This window comes from Ranitomeya imitator, chromosome 5 (assembly GCF_032444005.1).
Source record: "Ranitomeya imitator isolate aRanImi1 chromosome 5, aRanImi1.pri, whole genome shotgun sequence".
Lineage (NCBI taxonomy): Eukaryota > Metazoa > Chordata > Amphibia > Anura > Dendrobatidae > Ranitomeya > Ranitomeya imitator.
In genome coordinates, this window is record NC_091286.1 from 219,548,296 (window position 1) to 219,565,673 (window position 17,378).

General features: G+C 42.7%; 1 protein-coding gene across 2 annotated transcripts in view; it reads left to right on the forward strand.

The window, feature by feature from the left end:
• Positions 1-17,378, forward strand: part of AIG1 (androgen induced 1) — a 587,426-nt gene that overhangs the window by 307,783 nt on the left and 262,265 nt on the right. For both annotated transcript variants that reach the window (XM_069725904.1, XM_069725905.1), the window contains exon 3: positions 11,099-11,200. In XM_069725904.1, the coding sequence (XP_069582005.1) occupies positions 11,099-11,200 (102 nt within the window). The remainder of the gene's footprint in view (positions 1-11,098; positions 11,201-17,378) is intronic.

Genomic DNA, 17,378 nt, shown 5'->3' on the forward strand with positions numbered 1-17,378 from the left:
AATCCAGAAGCGGGATGCGCCAATGGTCTTAAAAGCATGCCACGATGGAGCAGAACACTTTGGGTGGAAGAAGTTGGAAGTCCTGCTATGTGAGCAATTCTACTGGGTTGGCATGAGGAAAGCAATTGAGAAATGGTGTGGAGAATGTGGTCCATGCAACCTGAGACGGAAAGACCGTGATAGCTAGAGTGCTCCCCTACAGCCCATAGTCACCAAACAACCGCTTGAACTTGGTAGGTGTCATGCAGGTGCAGTGCAGTACAGCGCAACCTCCACCAGGGGGAGCTTGGTAGGGAAGCCAGACTGCACACACAGAGCAACTGAGCAGACACCTCCTAGTGGCGAGAGCAAAGTCAGGAAAACCAAGTCAGAGCACATCAGTACAAAAGGATTTAGACAGAATGGATAGTTAGGACATAGCAAGGGATCAGTAAACCAGGGCGGGCAAAATACGGTGCAATAGGGACAAACTGAAGCGGAGTCAAAAAGCCAAGCCAAGAGATCAGAACCAGGTAGTCAAGCAGATATACAGACAAACAAAGAGACACTGGGAAAGGGCAGCCAGGGGGAGATAACAGACACAGGACAAGTCAGGGTTCACAGTAGGACAAACCAAGGGCTTCCAGAGTCAGGTTCACACACCAAAGACAGAGCTATAGCTGACACCACCCTCAGGATACCTGGGAGCTAAATAGCAAACCCGAGCCCAGAATGAGGCAGAGCAAAGTTAACCCTTGACAGGATCCACCCAGAGAAAGAGCAGACAGGACTAAACTCCGGAACGGATCATGACAGTACCCTCCTCTCAAGGGGGGTCACTGGACCCCAGGTTTTCCAAGATAACGTACATGAAATGCCCGGACCAGTCGATTAGCATGGACAGATTGTGCCAGGACCCAAGATCGATCCTCAGGACCGTAACCCCTCCAATGGGCCAAGTACTGAATAGAACTACGGACCATGCGAGAATCTACAATCTGTTCCACTTCATACTCGGTCTGACCATCCACAGAGACCGGAGGCGGAGGGGATGGAGGCCCAGCAGAGGATGGTAAAAATTACTTAAGAAGGGACTTATGGAACACATTGGGAATCCAAAGCGACGGAGGAAGTTGTAAGCGAAAGGCAACTGGATTCATCACCTCAATGATCTCGTAAGGACCAATATACCTGGGACCTAGCTTAGCCGAAGGAACCTTGAGACGAATGTTCCTGGTAGACAACCACACTTTATCTCCTACCAGGAATATAGGTCCCACAGACCATCGCTTATCCGCAAAAAGTTTATGTTTGCCCTGAGCCTCTCCGATGTTCTTCTGGACCTCCTTCCACACCTCCCCCAAACATTGCACTGCCGTATCATCACTTGGACATCCTGAATCCAGCCTAGAAAATTCACCAAAATGAGGGTGAAAACCGTAGTTACAGAAGAATGGGGAGGTGCCCTTGGACTGGTTAATCCGATTGTTAAATGCAAACTCAGCCAGGGGCAACCAAGAACACCAATCATCCTGCCAAGACGTAGCAAGACACCTCAAAATCTGTTCAAGAGACTGAATGGTCCTCACCGTCTGACCGTTAGTTTCAGGATGGTAAGCAGAGGAGAACGTCAAACAAACACCCAATTTTTTACAAAATGCCCTCCAAAATTTGGACACAAATTGTACCCCTCTATCAGAAACCACATTCAATGGCACACCATGCAACCGTACAACATGCTCAATAAACAGCTTAGATAATGTTTCAGCATTAGGCGATCCTGCCAGAGGTACAAAATGCACCTGTTTACTGAATCTGTCAACCACTACTCAGATTACAGTTTTGCCATTAGAAGAAGGGAGGTCAGTGATAAAATCCGTGGACAAATGAGTCCAAGGTCTATCCAGAATGGGCAATGGCACCAATTCCCCTGCCGGCCGGTTATGGGAGCTCTTAGCACAGGCACAGGTATCACAAGCAGACACAAACACAGCGACATCAGAGGTCATGAAGGACCACCAAAACAGCCTCGCAATGGCTTTCCGGGTCGCAGGGATCCCCGGGTGTCCACTGAGAGCAGAATCGTGGAACTCCTGGAGAACCCTCAATCGGTACCGAACTGGGACAAAAAGCTAATTGCCAGGCAAAGAGGGAGGAGCAAGAGACTGAACCTTTCAAATCTCCAGCTCCAATTCAGGGGATACCCCCGCAACAACCACCCTGTGCTGAAGAATGGAGGAAGGAGGTTCGGGTGTGATATCGGATCAAAACTGCGAGATAAGGCATCAGCCTTGACATTCTTGGAACCAGGCCGAAAAGTGATAGAAAAATGAAAACGAGAGAAAAAAAGCAACCACCTAGCCTGTCTAGGAGTTAACCATTTGGCAGTTTCAATATAAGACAAGTTCTTGTGATCAGTAATCACCGTGATCCGATGAACCGCCCCCTCCAAAAATGCCTCCATTCTTCGAAAGCCAATTTTATGGCCAATAACTCCCGGTTCCCAACATCATACATAGTTCCTCTCTCCAGAAGAAAAGTTCCGGGAGAAAAAGGCACATGGTCTTAAATTGGTCAAAGTAACGGGTCCCTGAGACGACACCGCCCCTACTTTCACCTCTGATGCGTCAACCTCTACAATGAATGATTCAGATGGAACGGGCTGAACTAATACAGGAGCAGTCCTAAAATGCTTTTTTAATGTAATAAATGCTTCAACTGCCAAGGATGACCAAACTTTGATATCAGCCCCTTTGCGAGTGAGATTGGTGAGAGGCTTGACAACCTGAGAAAACCCCTTAATACATTTCCGATAGTAATTGGCGAAACCCAGAAAACGCTCCAACCCCTTGAGGTCTCTGGGTTGCACCCAATCAACAATGGCCTGTACCTTTCTGGGATCCATCTGAAACCCATTAGCAGAAAGGATGATCCCCAGAAAAGAAAGCTCCTGGACAGAAAACAAACATTTCTCGGGTTTAGCGAACAGAGAATTTTCCTGTAACCTGTGAAGAACAGCATGTAAATGACCAATGTGGGATTCCTTGTCCGGTGAGAAAACAAGGATATCATCCTGGTATACAACCATAAAGTGGCCGATAAAATCAGAAAATACATCATTCATGAAATTTTGAAACACCGCGGGCGCGTTAGTGAGACCGAAGGGCATGACCAAATTCTCAAACAGACCCTTGGAGGTGAGAAATGCCGTTTTCCACTCATCCCCCTCCTGAATACGGATAAGGTTATATGCTTCCCTAAGATCCAGTTTGGAAAACCACTTAGCCCCAGACAATTGGTTATAAAGATCAGGAATGAGTGGGAGAGGGTAGGTATTTCTCACCATAATTTCATTTAGTTCCCGGAAATCGAGGCATGAACGTAAACCACCATCTTTCCTTTTGACAAAAAAAAATCCTGCGGCCACAGGTGAGACAGAGGGATGGATGTGACCTTTGCGAAGACTTTCAGAGATATAGTTTTTCATGGCAATACGTTCCAAACCAGAAAGATTGTACAAATGGGCTTTGAGCAATTTAGCACCCGGAATAAGATTGATGGTACAATCATAAGAACGATGGGGTGGTAAGACCTCAGCCTCTTTTTCGGAGAACACGTCCCCAAAGTCCTTTAGGTACTCCGGAATACCCTCTGGATTATTAGTGGACACAAGCACAGCAGAAAGACAACCATTGGAACAATTAGAACCCCATTTAACAATATTACAAGATCCCCAGTCTATAACAAGATTATGCCTCTGCAACCAGGGGAACCCCAACACCAGTCCCACAGGAAGATTATTCATAACATAACATGAAATACGTTCCTGGTGCAAGGACCCCACCTTGAGGAGGAACTCCTCAGTGACAAATTTAAGGACATTTTGAGCCAACACTATCTTATCAATGGCAACTATATGGATGGGAGTCTCTAGCCTAACTGTCCCTAACTTTAATTTGGACACCAGACCAGACCAGACAAGACCAGAGTCAATGAAGTTCATGGAAGATCCACAGTCCACAAATGCTAAAGTGGATGCAAAACCAGCTCCAGAACACAGTTCCACCTCTAACAAAACTTTTTGAAATGACGAAAATGGTACCTGTGAGTCTGGATGGCCTCCCAGACCATAACCCAGACTCGGCAGCTTGTTACTCGATGGAAAAGAGGGGCAGTCCTTCTTCCAATGTCTCGGACCTCCACAATAAAAACATAATTTCCCATCATGTCGCCGTTTCCTTTCCTTCTCCTTGAAATTGGTGGCACCAACTTCCATTGTCTCCTTGAATGACATCGCCTCAAACTTGGCAGGCAAAACAGGAATCTCATGCTGGATAATTCTTCTCTCCCGTAAACTCCGGTCCATACGAATGGCCTGAGTCATGGCCTCTACCAGGGAACTGGGTGGCGTATGAAGGGCCAGCGGGTCCTTGAGATGATCTGAAAGTCCTCTTTCAAACAGGCGCTTCAGAGCAGAGTCACCCCAAGACACCTCAACGGACCACCGCCTAAACTCAGAACAATACTGTTCAGCAGTGAGTTCATTCTGGGAGAGACTCATGATCATGTCCTCTGCTACCCTGACCCAGTCTGGTTCGTCATAAATCAGTCCCAAAGCCTCAAAGAATTTGTCCACAGACACACATTCAGGGGCAGAAGCAGGTAAAGAGAAGGCCCATGACTGAGGTCCCTCCCGCAGTAAGGAAATGATTATCCCCACCCGCTGACTCTCATCTCCAGAAGATCTGGGTCTAAGAGAAAAAAAAAGCTTGCAACTCTCCTTAAAAGTAAAAAATCTCTCCCTCTCCCCAGAGAAGGTATGCAAAGAGACATAAACAGTGTCACAGAGCTTACAGTCAGTCTGCAATGATTTAACTGTGTCAAAAAGCTCCCTTTGCAGGTGGTTATGAGATGAGGACAAGACCCTCTGTTCCACAAACAGGTCTTGTATCATAACTGTCAAGCTACCCATTTGATCCGCCAAGGTATGGAGCGGATCCATAACAAACAGAGCAGAGAGAAAAAAATGCAGAAATCCCTTTAAATGTGTTGGTCAGCTATAATGTCATGCAGCTGCAGTGCAGTACAGCGCAACCTCCACCAGGGGGAGCTTGGAAGGGAAGCCAGACTGCACACACAGAGCAACTAAACAGATGCCTCCTAGTGGCGAGAGCGAGGTCAGGAAAACCAAGTCAGAGCACAACAGTACAAAAGGATTTAGACAGAATGGATAGTCAGGACATAGCAAGGGATCAGTAAACCAGGATGAGCAAAATACGGTACAATAGGGACAAACTGAAACGGAGTCAAAAAGCCAAGCCAAGAGATCAGAACCAGGGAGTCAAGCAGATATACAGACAAACAAAGAGACACTGGGAAAGGGCAGCCAGGGGGAGATAACAGACACAGGACAAGTCAGGGTTCACAGTAGGACAAACCAAGGGCTTCCAGAGTCAGGTTCACACGCCAAAGACAGAGCTATAGCTGACACCACCCTCAGGATACCTGGGAGCTAAATAGCAAACCTGAGCCCAGAATGAGGCAGAGCAACCCTTGACATGATCCACCCAGAGAAAGAGCAGACAGGACTAAACTCCGGAACGGATCATGACAGTAGGTTTGGATCATGTGAAGTTGACTCCCAGTAGGACTGGCTACACCTACGCTTTGACCATCATTAACCATTACTCAAGTTTCCTGGTAGTCGTGCCTGTCAAAGACCAAACCACGAAAACAGCAGCCAAAGTGTTTCAAGAAAATTTTTGTCGACCGCATGGTTACCCTGAAGTGCTCACCGACCAAGGCGCAGCCTTTGAGGCAGAAGTGTTCTAAGAATTCTGTTATCTGTATGGCTGCAAGAAAATCAGGACAACGCCATACCATCCACAGACAAATGGCCTGCATGAGAAAATGAACCAGGTGGTAATTGACCTGTTGAGAACCTTGCCCCTGGAAGAGCGAAACCTGTGACCAGAAGAGCTGCCGGATCTGGTGGATCTATATAACCATATCCCGGTAAACTCCACCAACTGCACCCCAGCCTACCTGATGAGGGTGAGACCTGGAAAGTTACCCATTGACTTGGACATGGGAGTCGTAATATCTGAGATGACACCATCTGATGCCGAATGGGATACAGAGCGGCAGCAGCAATACCGCAAAGTGCAAGAGTACGTGGAGCGAAGTTTGTCCCAGGCCAGGCAGAGACAGGAAAAGAGCTACAACCACCAAGCTCCATCTACTCCTTTAGTACCAGGAGAACAGGTCCTCAAAAGAAAGAGGAGGATGCACAAACTGGACAATCAGTGGGAGGCTGAACCATACACCGTCATGCCTTCAAACTTTGATAATAACAAGGTTTGCCTCGTCAGTAAGGATGGAGGAGAAACCTCAGCAGCATTGTCGAGGAAGAACAAGATGCCCCTCAACCCATAAAAGAGGTGGAAGAGAAGATCCATACCATTCTTGGAGACTTTCCCCAGTTTTGGATGCAGGTGAATCAAGCCATTGTAGTAACTGTCCTGATCTTTCTCCAACCTGCTGCACCTGAAGCAGCAGAGACTCTAGACCCATCGGTTCCAGTAACAGATGCCACATCTGCAGAGGAGCTTGAAAATCTACCCCTGCTAGCGGTGAATCTGTCAGACCCATGGTGAGTCTAAGAAGTCGCGGACGGCTGCCCAGTTTACCAGTAAAATGCAGGCCTACCAGTAGCACAGACACTAGTGGGTCCACAACATCAACAACAAACACACTAGACCAAGCTAGGTCATTAGGGATACCTGTATTGCAAAGATCCACCCGTAGAAAGAGAGGTCAGGTCCCAGTCCAGTATAGGGACTACAAATGTAAATAAGTTAACAATGTGTATAATTGCAACCGTTAAGCATGAGAGCCTATAGAGACTTACTATATGAACTTTTAAATATTCGTAATAACCTGTTGAAGGACAATTGGGCCACATGACTAAGTTTGGCCAGATCCTTACTTGTAATTAGTTACCCCGACTTGGCCTTGAAAATAACTGCCGGCATGGCCGAAAACCAGGCCTTCCTACAGAGTGTGCTGTAGCCACGCCCAGGGTCTACACACAAAGTGGGCTAAGGCGGTTCCCACCAGCCAAACCTCAGCTACATGGACAAAGACAATTCCTGGACAGCAGCGTAAGGACTAGGCGCTGCAGTAACTGTGTTATTGTTTTTCTTTTTGGTGGTTTTTGGAATTTTTTACATTTATTGTTGTCATTAACCGTTCTTGTTGTGTTTTCTCAGTCAGGGATGTACTTAAGTTAACTAGGGGGGAATGTGGCACCCCAGAGTCCGGTTGCCATGGTGACATTGCCTCTCTCTGAAGGGTGATGTCATGCCTGGAAGCAGGAAGAGGTCCCCATGCCAGGTAATACACAGCATGCATCATTGCTCCAGGCCAGAGGGGGGGAGCTCTAGACCCGACTTCTGGCGAGCTGCTCTCTGGTCAGGAGGAGGAGTTAAAGAAGTCTGTGAGGGAGTGAGTGTGAGGAGAGAGAGGAGCAGAGACAAGGACTCTGGGGATTGCAGCTGCGTCAGAGCTGACCCCTCAGCGGAGCGCTGACAAGAAGAACACCAGAGTCCTTGGCCATGTGGATGCTGTATGCCCTGACAGCCAAATCTGGACCAAGAGCCCGGGGCTTGAAGACACAAAAACGCACAGAGAGGTCAAAAATACTCTGTTGTAAAAAAGTCACAGTAAATAAGCAAGTGCTAGTCAAAAAATGAAAAAAAAAATACAGGGTATTTAGTTAATACATTTTTTTGCAAAAAAATGTATGTTAAGCTGCTCCACCAATCGCCAAGGCATACCCATAATAGAGCAGTCCTATCTAATGTGTTATAATCCCTATCTGATGTATTTAAAAACCTGATCATCTGTATAGTACCTGTATAAGCAGGGTTCAGAGAAAAAAAATATACATGTGGACATGCAGGATGGAACAGCTACAATGCAAATGACCCACAGAGGAGCCCTGGGCTGCCAGTGAAAAGGCAGTGCCTGTGATAGGCTCGAGCTGTCTGCCATACAGAACAAATCCAACATGCAAGAGAGGGCCGTAGTTTAGCTACAGGTACCAGGGACCCAAAAATGGAGCAAAGCAGGAAGGCCTCCAAACCCACCTGGTAAGGTAGACCCCCTGAACGCTTTCAGGCTAGCCGGACTCTTTCTGTCATCGGTAACTGGTACCCCGGATTGCATGTTCATCTACCAAGAAGTAAAGGTAAATAAAACTATATTTCCCGTCCCTTGCTTATTCTCTGCACCCCAACGTTCACCACCACCTGAGCTGCCTGTTTTATCTGCCCTGCGGCCCCGCTCTACCTGTGGGGAGCTGTACCATTTTTGCTGCATCACCATCGGCCCCAGTGGATCTGAACCGCAGCGTCGGCCTTCCCTTGCCGAACACCACGGGTGGCATCACGAGTCAATCCCAAATAACTTTTCCTCTTGCATTTTTATTGCACACCCAGGGCCACGGAGTCGGGTCATGGCCCCATGACTTCCCCAAAGAACTGTCTGACCGGGATCCGAGTACCACAAGGCCCTGGTGGGTGTCGCACATCACACACAAAGTGGATTGCAAAAATATTTAAACCCAAGTTGTAAAGTAACAAAATAGTTAAAAAAAGTCAAGGGGATGAATACTTTTGCAAGTCACTGTAGCTGAATTGATTAGTTATCCATCTGGAGGTCTTGTAAAAAGCAGCCATGCAAGATACCCCCAACCCCACAAGTCTCAGTGGCTTACATTTTTAATCTCTTTATTATTGTTGTAAAAAATATCTGCTCTGTGCATAAATTTCCTTCAAGGTTGCCTTGTAAAAATTTTATATTTAGACACAGTAACCAGTCTGAACAAAATGTAGTATAATACATTGTTGAAGGGCAAGGCCATATATGCTTTTAGTGAAACAGAATGTCAATTTCAGATTACCACAAACTCCCATTAGATAATGTATTTGAATTGCGGTCACTGCAGCCAGTTTTGTTTTATTTAATTTCTTTTTGTGTTTTGTTTTTTTTTTGTTTAATTCCAAATAGGTTTTTTTACACTAATGTACTGGCAAGAATCTGGAATGATAGAACATTAACCTGTGTACTAACTTGTTTGACACAAATCAGTGTTGATTACACCATAGATGAGGGTAAAACCGCAGAGAACAAGGACTGCTGCTATGCATTATAGCTATTGCATTGCTTCTACCAGCCATGTAGACTTGCCATAACGTAGCTACGTCCTGGGCATACTTACAGTATGTCGAGAAGTTAATCTAATAATTTTCAGTCTGCTGCAGAGTTCTTCCCATATATAAATCCACCAAAAAAATGTAGATGGTGGTCTAAGGTAGGCATTTTGAATACAATACACAAATGAGATTTTGGAGGATTACAGAGTACATTTTAAAAAAGAAATAGCCATCATGGTGCTAAAATATAATAATTCAGGGAATAAAGCCATGGTCAAAAGTGTTTCTCCCAGAAAATTATTGCAATTACACATGTTTTGCTACACACGAAGGAAAAAAATTGGAACAACACAAAAAAACAGAGGAAAAAAGGGAAATTGGACATAATTTCATACAAAACCCCAAAAATGGGCAGGAAAAAATAGTTGGAACCTTCCCAAAAATGTAGTAAATAACTTTGTTTCAAGCATGTGATGATCGTTCAAACTCACATGTGGCAAGTAACAGGTATGGGCAATATGAAAATCACACCTGAAACCAGATAAAAAAAAGGGAGAAGTTGATTCAGTCTTTGCATTGTGTATCTCTGTGTGCCATACTAAGCATGGAAAACAGATAGAGGAGAAGGTAACTGCCTGAGGACTTGAGATCCAAAATTTTTGACAAATATCAACAACCTCAAGGTTACAAGTCCATCTCCAGAGTTCCTTTGTCCACGGTGTGCAACATAATCAACAAGTTTACAACCAATAGCACTGTAGCTAATCTCCCTGGACATGGACTGCAGTGAAACATTGCTGAAAGGTTGCAGCGCAGGATAGTTGGGATGGTGGTTAAGCAGCCCCAGTCAAGTTCCAATGAAATTTAAACTCACTTGCAGGCTCAGGGTGCATCAGTATCAGCACGAACTGTCCAGTGACATTTGAATGGAATGAAATGCTATGACAAGAAACCCAGGATGACCAAACTGCTGATACAGAGACATAGAAAGCTATACTGCAGTTTGCCCAAATGTACATGAGTAAGTGAAAATCCTTTGGGGAAAGCGTCTTGTAGATGGATGAGATCAAGATAAAGCTTTTTGTTAAAGCACATCATTCTACTGTTTAACTAAATGAGGCCTACAAAGAAAAGACACTGAACCTCCAGTCAAATATGGTGGAGGTTCAAAGATGTTTTGGGTTTATTTTTCTAACTCTGGCACTGGGTGCCTTGACTGTGTGCAAGGCATCATGAAATCTGAATATTACCAATGGATTTTGGGTTGCAATGTAGTGCCCAGTGTCAGAAAGTTAGGTTTGCTTCCTACGTCATGGGTCTTTCAGCAGGACAATGACCCCAAACATACCTCAAGAAGCACCCAAAAATAGAAACAAAGCCCTGGAGAGTTTTGATGTGGCCAGCAATGAGTCTGGATCTAAATTCCATTGAACACCTGTGGAAAAATCTTAAAATTTCTGTTGGGAGAAGGCACCCTTTAAGTATGAGAGACCTGGCGCAATTTACAAAAGAAGAGTGGTCCAAAATTCCAGTTGAGAGTTTCAAGAAGTTTGTTGATGGTTATATGTAGCCATTGGTTGCAGTTGTTTCTTCCAAAGGGTGTGCAACCAAATATTAAGCTGAGGATGCCAACAATTTTGTCCAGCCGACTTTTGGGGTTTTGTCTGAAATTATGTCCAATTTGCCTTTAATAATTTTCTGGAACAATTTTAAGGGTGCCAACACTTTCCGTTATGATTGCAACCTGTGTATATATAAAAATAACATTTTGATGATGGAACAGTAATGCTGATTGCAGAACATGCTTTCCATACCTTAGAGTTACATGGATTCTCAAATAACCGGTAGACAAAAGCATTGCATTTATTGACTTGTTTATCCCTTTCCCCTCTTTTTTTCAGTTTGTGGTGACCATGTTCTGGGTTATCTACTTATATGACAGAGAGCTTGTTTACCCAAAGCTGCTGGATAATTTCATTCCACCCTGGCTAAATCATGGAATGGTAAGTGATTTCAAAGTTTGTTAGAAGCTTATGTTTGTAATTTAATGTATAATACTTCATGGGGTTTACATTTTGAACAAGATTAATTAAAGCCAATTATTTGCTATATTAACCACTTACCAACATATGATGTATCAGTACATCACATTCCGCCTCCCTGACTTTGATGCAGCCTCTTCCCGGGCACATGACAGCTGATTTATTGAGCCATCATGCGCCTCTAACATCCTTGGGTGAAGTTGAACTCCACCTGCACCTGTTAGCCTGTTGAATCCCACTATCAATCTTTGACAATGGGATTTAACACGTGCCGGCAAGGGGTAGTGCGTAATTTCCAGTGCCCATTGGTGCACCTGTTATGTGATGGGGGCACCGATGGGTTGTCATGACAGCCAAGGATCTGCTGAAGACCCCCATGCCTTTATTACAATCCTCCTTTCACAGCCAGCCTATGGCTGGCATTCATAGGAAATTGGGACTTTCTCTGTACATAGCAGCGCTAATGCACTCCTGTGTATAGCAGAAGCGATCAGACAATCGCATTTTCAAGTCCCCTAAGGGGACTATTGAATACAGTGAATAGTAAAAAAAAATGTTTAAAAATGTGAAAACAAAAGTTCAAATCACCCCCCTTCATCACAATAAAAATAAAAATGAAACAAACAAAAACACATATGGTATTGCTGATTCATAAAAGTACAATTTATCAAAATCTAAAATAAATCAATTTGAGCGGTAAATGGTGTAATGAAGGGAAAAAAAATCAAAACTCTAGAGTTACGTTTTTTTGGCAGCCGCAACATTGCAATAAAATGCAATAAAAGTCGAACAAAACATCATATGTACACCAAAATGATAGCCATAAAAACGGCAATTCAGGGAGCAAAAAATAAGCCCTCACACAACCCCATATCCAGTAAAATAAATTCTTACAGGTCTGTGAAATTGGCGACACAAGAAAGTGTTGTTTATTTTTTTCTTACAATTTTTTTTCATTACTTAAATAAAAAAAACTATGTATGTTTGGTATCTGTACTTGTACTAATCTGGAGAATCATATTGCTAGGTCAGTTTACCCTATATTGAACATGGTAAATAAAAAACCCAAAAAGCAATTTTGAAATCGCACGTTTTGCAGTTTCAATGCATTTTTTCCCCGCTTTCCAGTGCATGACATGATAAAAATGAATGGTGTCATTAGAAAGAACAACCAAAAAAAGAAAACCTGCAAAAAATGAGCCCTCATAAGGTTAGATGGACGAAAAAGAAAGCAATAGCAATTTGAAGAAGAGGAGGAAAAAACTAAAAATATAAAATGGAAATTGGCACAGCGTAATTACTGGTAACATATATACAGGTGCTTCTCACAAAATTAGAATATCATCAAAAAGTTAATTTATTTCAGTTCTTCAGAACAAAAAGTGAAACTCATATATTATACAGAGTCATTGCAGAGTTATCTATTTCAATTGTTTATTTCTGTTAATGTTGATGATGATGGTTTACAGCCAATGAAAACTCAAAAGTCATTATCTCAGTAAATTAGAATACTTTATATCAGCAGCTTGCAAAATTATTTTAAAACCCAAAATGTTGGCTTACTGAAATGTATGTTCAGTAAATGCACTCAATATTTGGTCGGGGCTTCTTTTGTATCAATTACTGCATCAATGCAACGTGGCACTGCTGAGATGTTATGGAAGCCTAGGTTGCTTTGATAGCAGCCTTCATCTTGTCTACATTGTTGAGTCTGATGTTTCTCATCTTCCTCTTGACAATACCCCATAGATTCTCTATGGGGTTAAGGTCAAGCAAGTTTCCTGGCCAATCAAGCACAGTGATATTGTTGTTTTTAAACCAGGTATTGGTACTTTTGACAATGTGGACTGGTGCCAAGTCCTGCTGGAGAATGAAATTTCCATCTCCAAAAAGCTTGTTGGCAGAGGGAATAATAATTTTAAAAAAATTATTTCTATAGCGCCAACATATTCCGAGCATTTACATTTTAGAGGGGACTTGTATATACAATAGACACTACAGCATAACAATAAGCACATAGATCAAAACAGATTCCAAGAGGAATGAGGGCCCTGCTCACAAGCTTACAATCTATGAGGAAAAGGGGAGACACAAAATGTGGATGTTAACAATTGCTTTAGTTGTTCGGACCATCCATAGTGTAAGAATAAGGTGTTCATGTAATGCTGCATGAACCGGTTATCAGCCTAAGTATGTAATAGTACAGACACAGAGGGCTATTAAATGCATAAAGCATGTGAGAACATGATGTGAGGAACCTGGTTATGGTAAAAATTTTGAGTCGGCAGCATAAGGATAGTTAGGACCATGCTCCAAGGAAGCATGAAGTGCTGTAAAATTTTCTGGTAGCCAGCTGCTCTGACTTTGATCTTGATAAAACATAGTGGACCGACTCCAGCAAATGACATGGCTCCCCAAACCATCACTGATTTTGGAAACTTCACACTAGACCTCAAGCAGCTTGAATGGTGTGCCTCTCCACTGTATAACACCAGCTTGAAAAATGATTTTAAAATCCGAAATGTTGGCCTCCTGAAATGTATGTTCAGTAAATGCACTCAATACTTGGTCCGGGCTCCTTTTGCATCAATTACTGCATCAATGCGGTGTGGTATGGAGGCGATCAGCATGTGGCACTGCTGAGGTGTTATGGAAGCCTAGGTTGCTTTGAAAAGCAGCCTTCAACTCGGCTGCATTTTTTGGTCTGTGTCTCTCATCTTCCTCTAGAGAATACCCCAAAGATTCTTTATGGGGTTAAGGTCAGACAAGTTTGCTGTCCAATCAAGCACAGTGACACTGTTAAACCAGATATTGGTTCTTTTGGCAGTGTGGACAGGTGCTAAGTCCTACTGGAGAATGAAATTTCCATCTCCAAATAGCTTTTCGGCAGAGGGAAGCATGTATTGCTCTAAAATTTCCTGGGAGATGGCTGCGCTGGTCTTGATAAAACACAGTGGACCTACACCAGCAGATGACATGGCTCCCCAAACCATCACTGATTGTGGAAACTTCACACTAGACCTCAAGCAGCTTGGATTGTGTGCCTCTTCATTCTTCTTCCAGACTCTGGAACCTTGATTTCCAAATTAAATGCAAAATTTACTTTCATCTGAAAACAACACCTTGGACCACTGAGCAACACTCCAGTTCTTTTTCTCCATGGACCAAGTAAGACGTTTCTGGCTTTATCTATTGGTCATGAGTGGCTTGACACACGGAATGCGACACTTGTTGCCCATATCCTGGATACGTCTATGTGTGGTGGCTCTTGAAGCAATGACTCCAGCAGCAGTTCACTCCTTGAGAATCTCCCCCAAGTTTTTGAATGGCCTTTTCTTAGCATTCATTTCAAGGCTGCGGTTATGCCTGTTGCTTGTGCATCTTTTTCTACCACACTTTTTCCTTCCACTCAACTTTCCATTAATTTGCTTGGATACAGCATTCTGTGAACAACCAGCTTCTTTAGCAATTACCTCTTGTGGCTTGCTTGTGGATTGCGTCAATGACTGCCTTCTGGACATCTGTCAAGTCAGCAGTCTTCCCTATGATTATGGAGCCTACTGAAACAGACTAAGGGACCTTTTTAAAAACTTAGGAAGCCTTTTCAGGTGTTTTTTGTTTAATTATTCTAATTTACTGAGATAATGACTTTTGGGTTTTCATTGGCTGTAAGCCATAATCATCAACATTAACAGAAATAAACACTTGAAATAGATCACTCTGTTTGGAATGACTCTATATAATATATGAGTTTCACTTTTTGTATTGAAGAACTGAAATAAATTAACTTTTTGATGATATTCTAATTTTGTGAGAAGCAACTGTATGTATTTTTTTAATCACTAAAAACAGATACTGATAAATATTTATTCTTCTAATTTAATTTTATTTCTTTTCTTCTTTTTTTTCTTCTTCTTATTTTCTTACATGTCAGGCATCATGTGTGACCTTCTTAACAGCATTCAGCAATATTCTTTTCAGTAGCCACATTGATATAGGAAACAATAGTCTAAATGTGACTCATTGATCGTAGGAGAGATTTCTAGGCATGTTACATGAATTATGCAGAGGTCATTGTGCAAGGAAGGGGAGTGAGCTGTTACCAATCACCCATTGTAACATAGTAACAGAGTAACATAGTTAGCTAGGCCGAAAAAAGACATTTGTCCATCCAGTTCAGCCTATATTCCTTCAGAATAAATCCTCAGATCTACGTCCTTCTAAAGAACCTAATAACGGTAAGATACAATATTGTTATGCTCCAGGAAGACATCCAGGCCTCTCTTGAACCCCTCGTCCGAGTTTGACTCCTCAGTCAAGGAATTCCAGATTCTCACTGCCCTAACAATAAAGAATCCTCTTCTATGTTGGTGGAAAAACCTTCTCTCCTCAAGATGCAGAGAATGCCAGCTTGTGACAGTCACCTTCCTTGGTATAAACAGGTCCTTGCAGAGATATTTATACTGTCCTCTTATATACTTATACATGGTTATTAGATCGCCTCTCAGTCGTCTTTTTTCTAGACTAAATATTCCTAATTTTGCTAATCTCTCTGTGTATTGTAGTTCCCTCATCCCCTTTATTAATTTTCTTGTCTTCCTTTGTACTCGCTCTTGTTCCATTATGTCCTTCCTGAGCATCGGTGCCCAAAACTGTACACAGCATGGCATAGTGGTTCTTATGTTATTGTGAATGGTGGATCTTATGTTATTTAGATGTGTTAACATTTCTTTATAGTCATGCCAGTGATGTTGACTAGACAACTGGCAAAAGGTAATCTTTGAAGAACAGAAAATATCAGTCTATTATTAGTGGCCTATGTGAAAATTTGAAGAATTTTTTTCAGCATTAAAAATCATTTAGCACTTCACAACATGCGCTATACTAGTACTGCCCATTTGATGTGGGCTCCGGCACTGAGCCCACATCTTTTCTGGCACATGTCAGCTGTTTTCAACAGCTAACATGTGCCTCTAACAGCCGCTGGTGGTATTGCGATCCACCTGAGGCTGTTAGCCCGTTAAATTATGCTGTCAATTACTGACAGTGGCATTTAATGTGATCGCGCTGGAAGCGCATCGCTAATCCCGCCCATCGGTGACCCCGTCACATGATTGCGGGTCTCTGATGGGTCGGCATGACAGCCAGAAGTCTCGAGCAGACCTCTATGGCTGTCATTGCCAGATTGCTAAGAGTGCTGCCTGGTGGTCAGCGCTCATAGCAAGTGAGCATTTCTGCTACATACAGGCGATATGATCAATGCCTGTGTGTAGCAGAGGCGATCAGGTTATCCCAGCTTCCAGTCTCCCATGGAGACTATTGAAGCATGAAAAAAAGTTTTTAAAAATATAAAAAAATATATAAAAGTTCAAATCACCACAATTCGCCCCATTCAAAATAAAACAATAAAAAAAGGTAAAATATACACATATTTGATATTCAGAATCGCCCGATTTATCAAGCTATAAGAAGAATTAATCTGATTGGTAAATAGCGTAGCGGGAAAAAAAAGTCAAAACGCCAGAATTAAAGTTTTTTGGTTGCCACAACATTGAATTAAAATGCAATAACAGGCGATCAAAAGATCGTATCCACACCAAAATGGCATAATTAAAAATATCAGCTCAGCACGCAAAAAATAAGCCCTCACCCAGTCCCAGATCACGAAAAATGGAGATGGTCTCGGAAAATTACACTTTTTTTCTTTTTTTTAACAAACTTTGGATTTTTTTCACCATTTAATTAAAAAAACAACCTATACATGTTTGCTATCTACAAACTCGTAATGACCTGGAGAATCATTATGGCAGGTCAGTTTTAGCATTTGGTGAACGTGGTAAAAAAAAAACTGTTGTGGAATTGCACTTTTTTTGCAATTTCAACCGTACTTGGAATTTGTTTCCCATTTTCAAGTAAAACTAATGGTGTTGTTCAAAAGTACAACTCGTCTCACAAAAAACAATCCCTCAAATAGCCATATTGATGGAAAATTAAAAAAGTTATGGCTCTGGGAAGAAGGGGACCGAAAAACAGAAAAGCAAAAATGAAGGGTGTGAAGGGGTTAAAGTATTAAAAAAATATATGTTCAACATAGAAACACGAGTTAAAAAGTTAATTATAGGTTGATAACCCTTTCCTT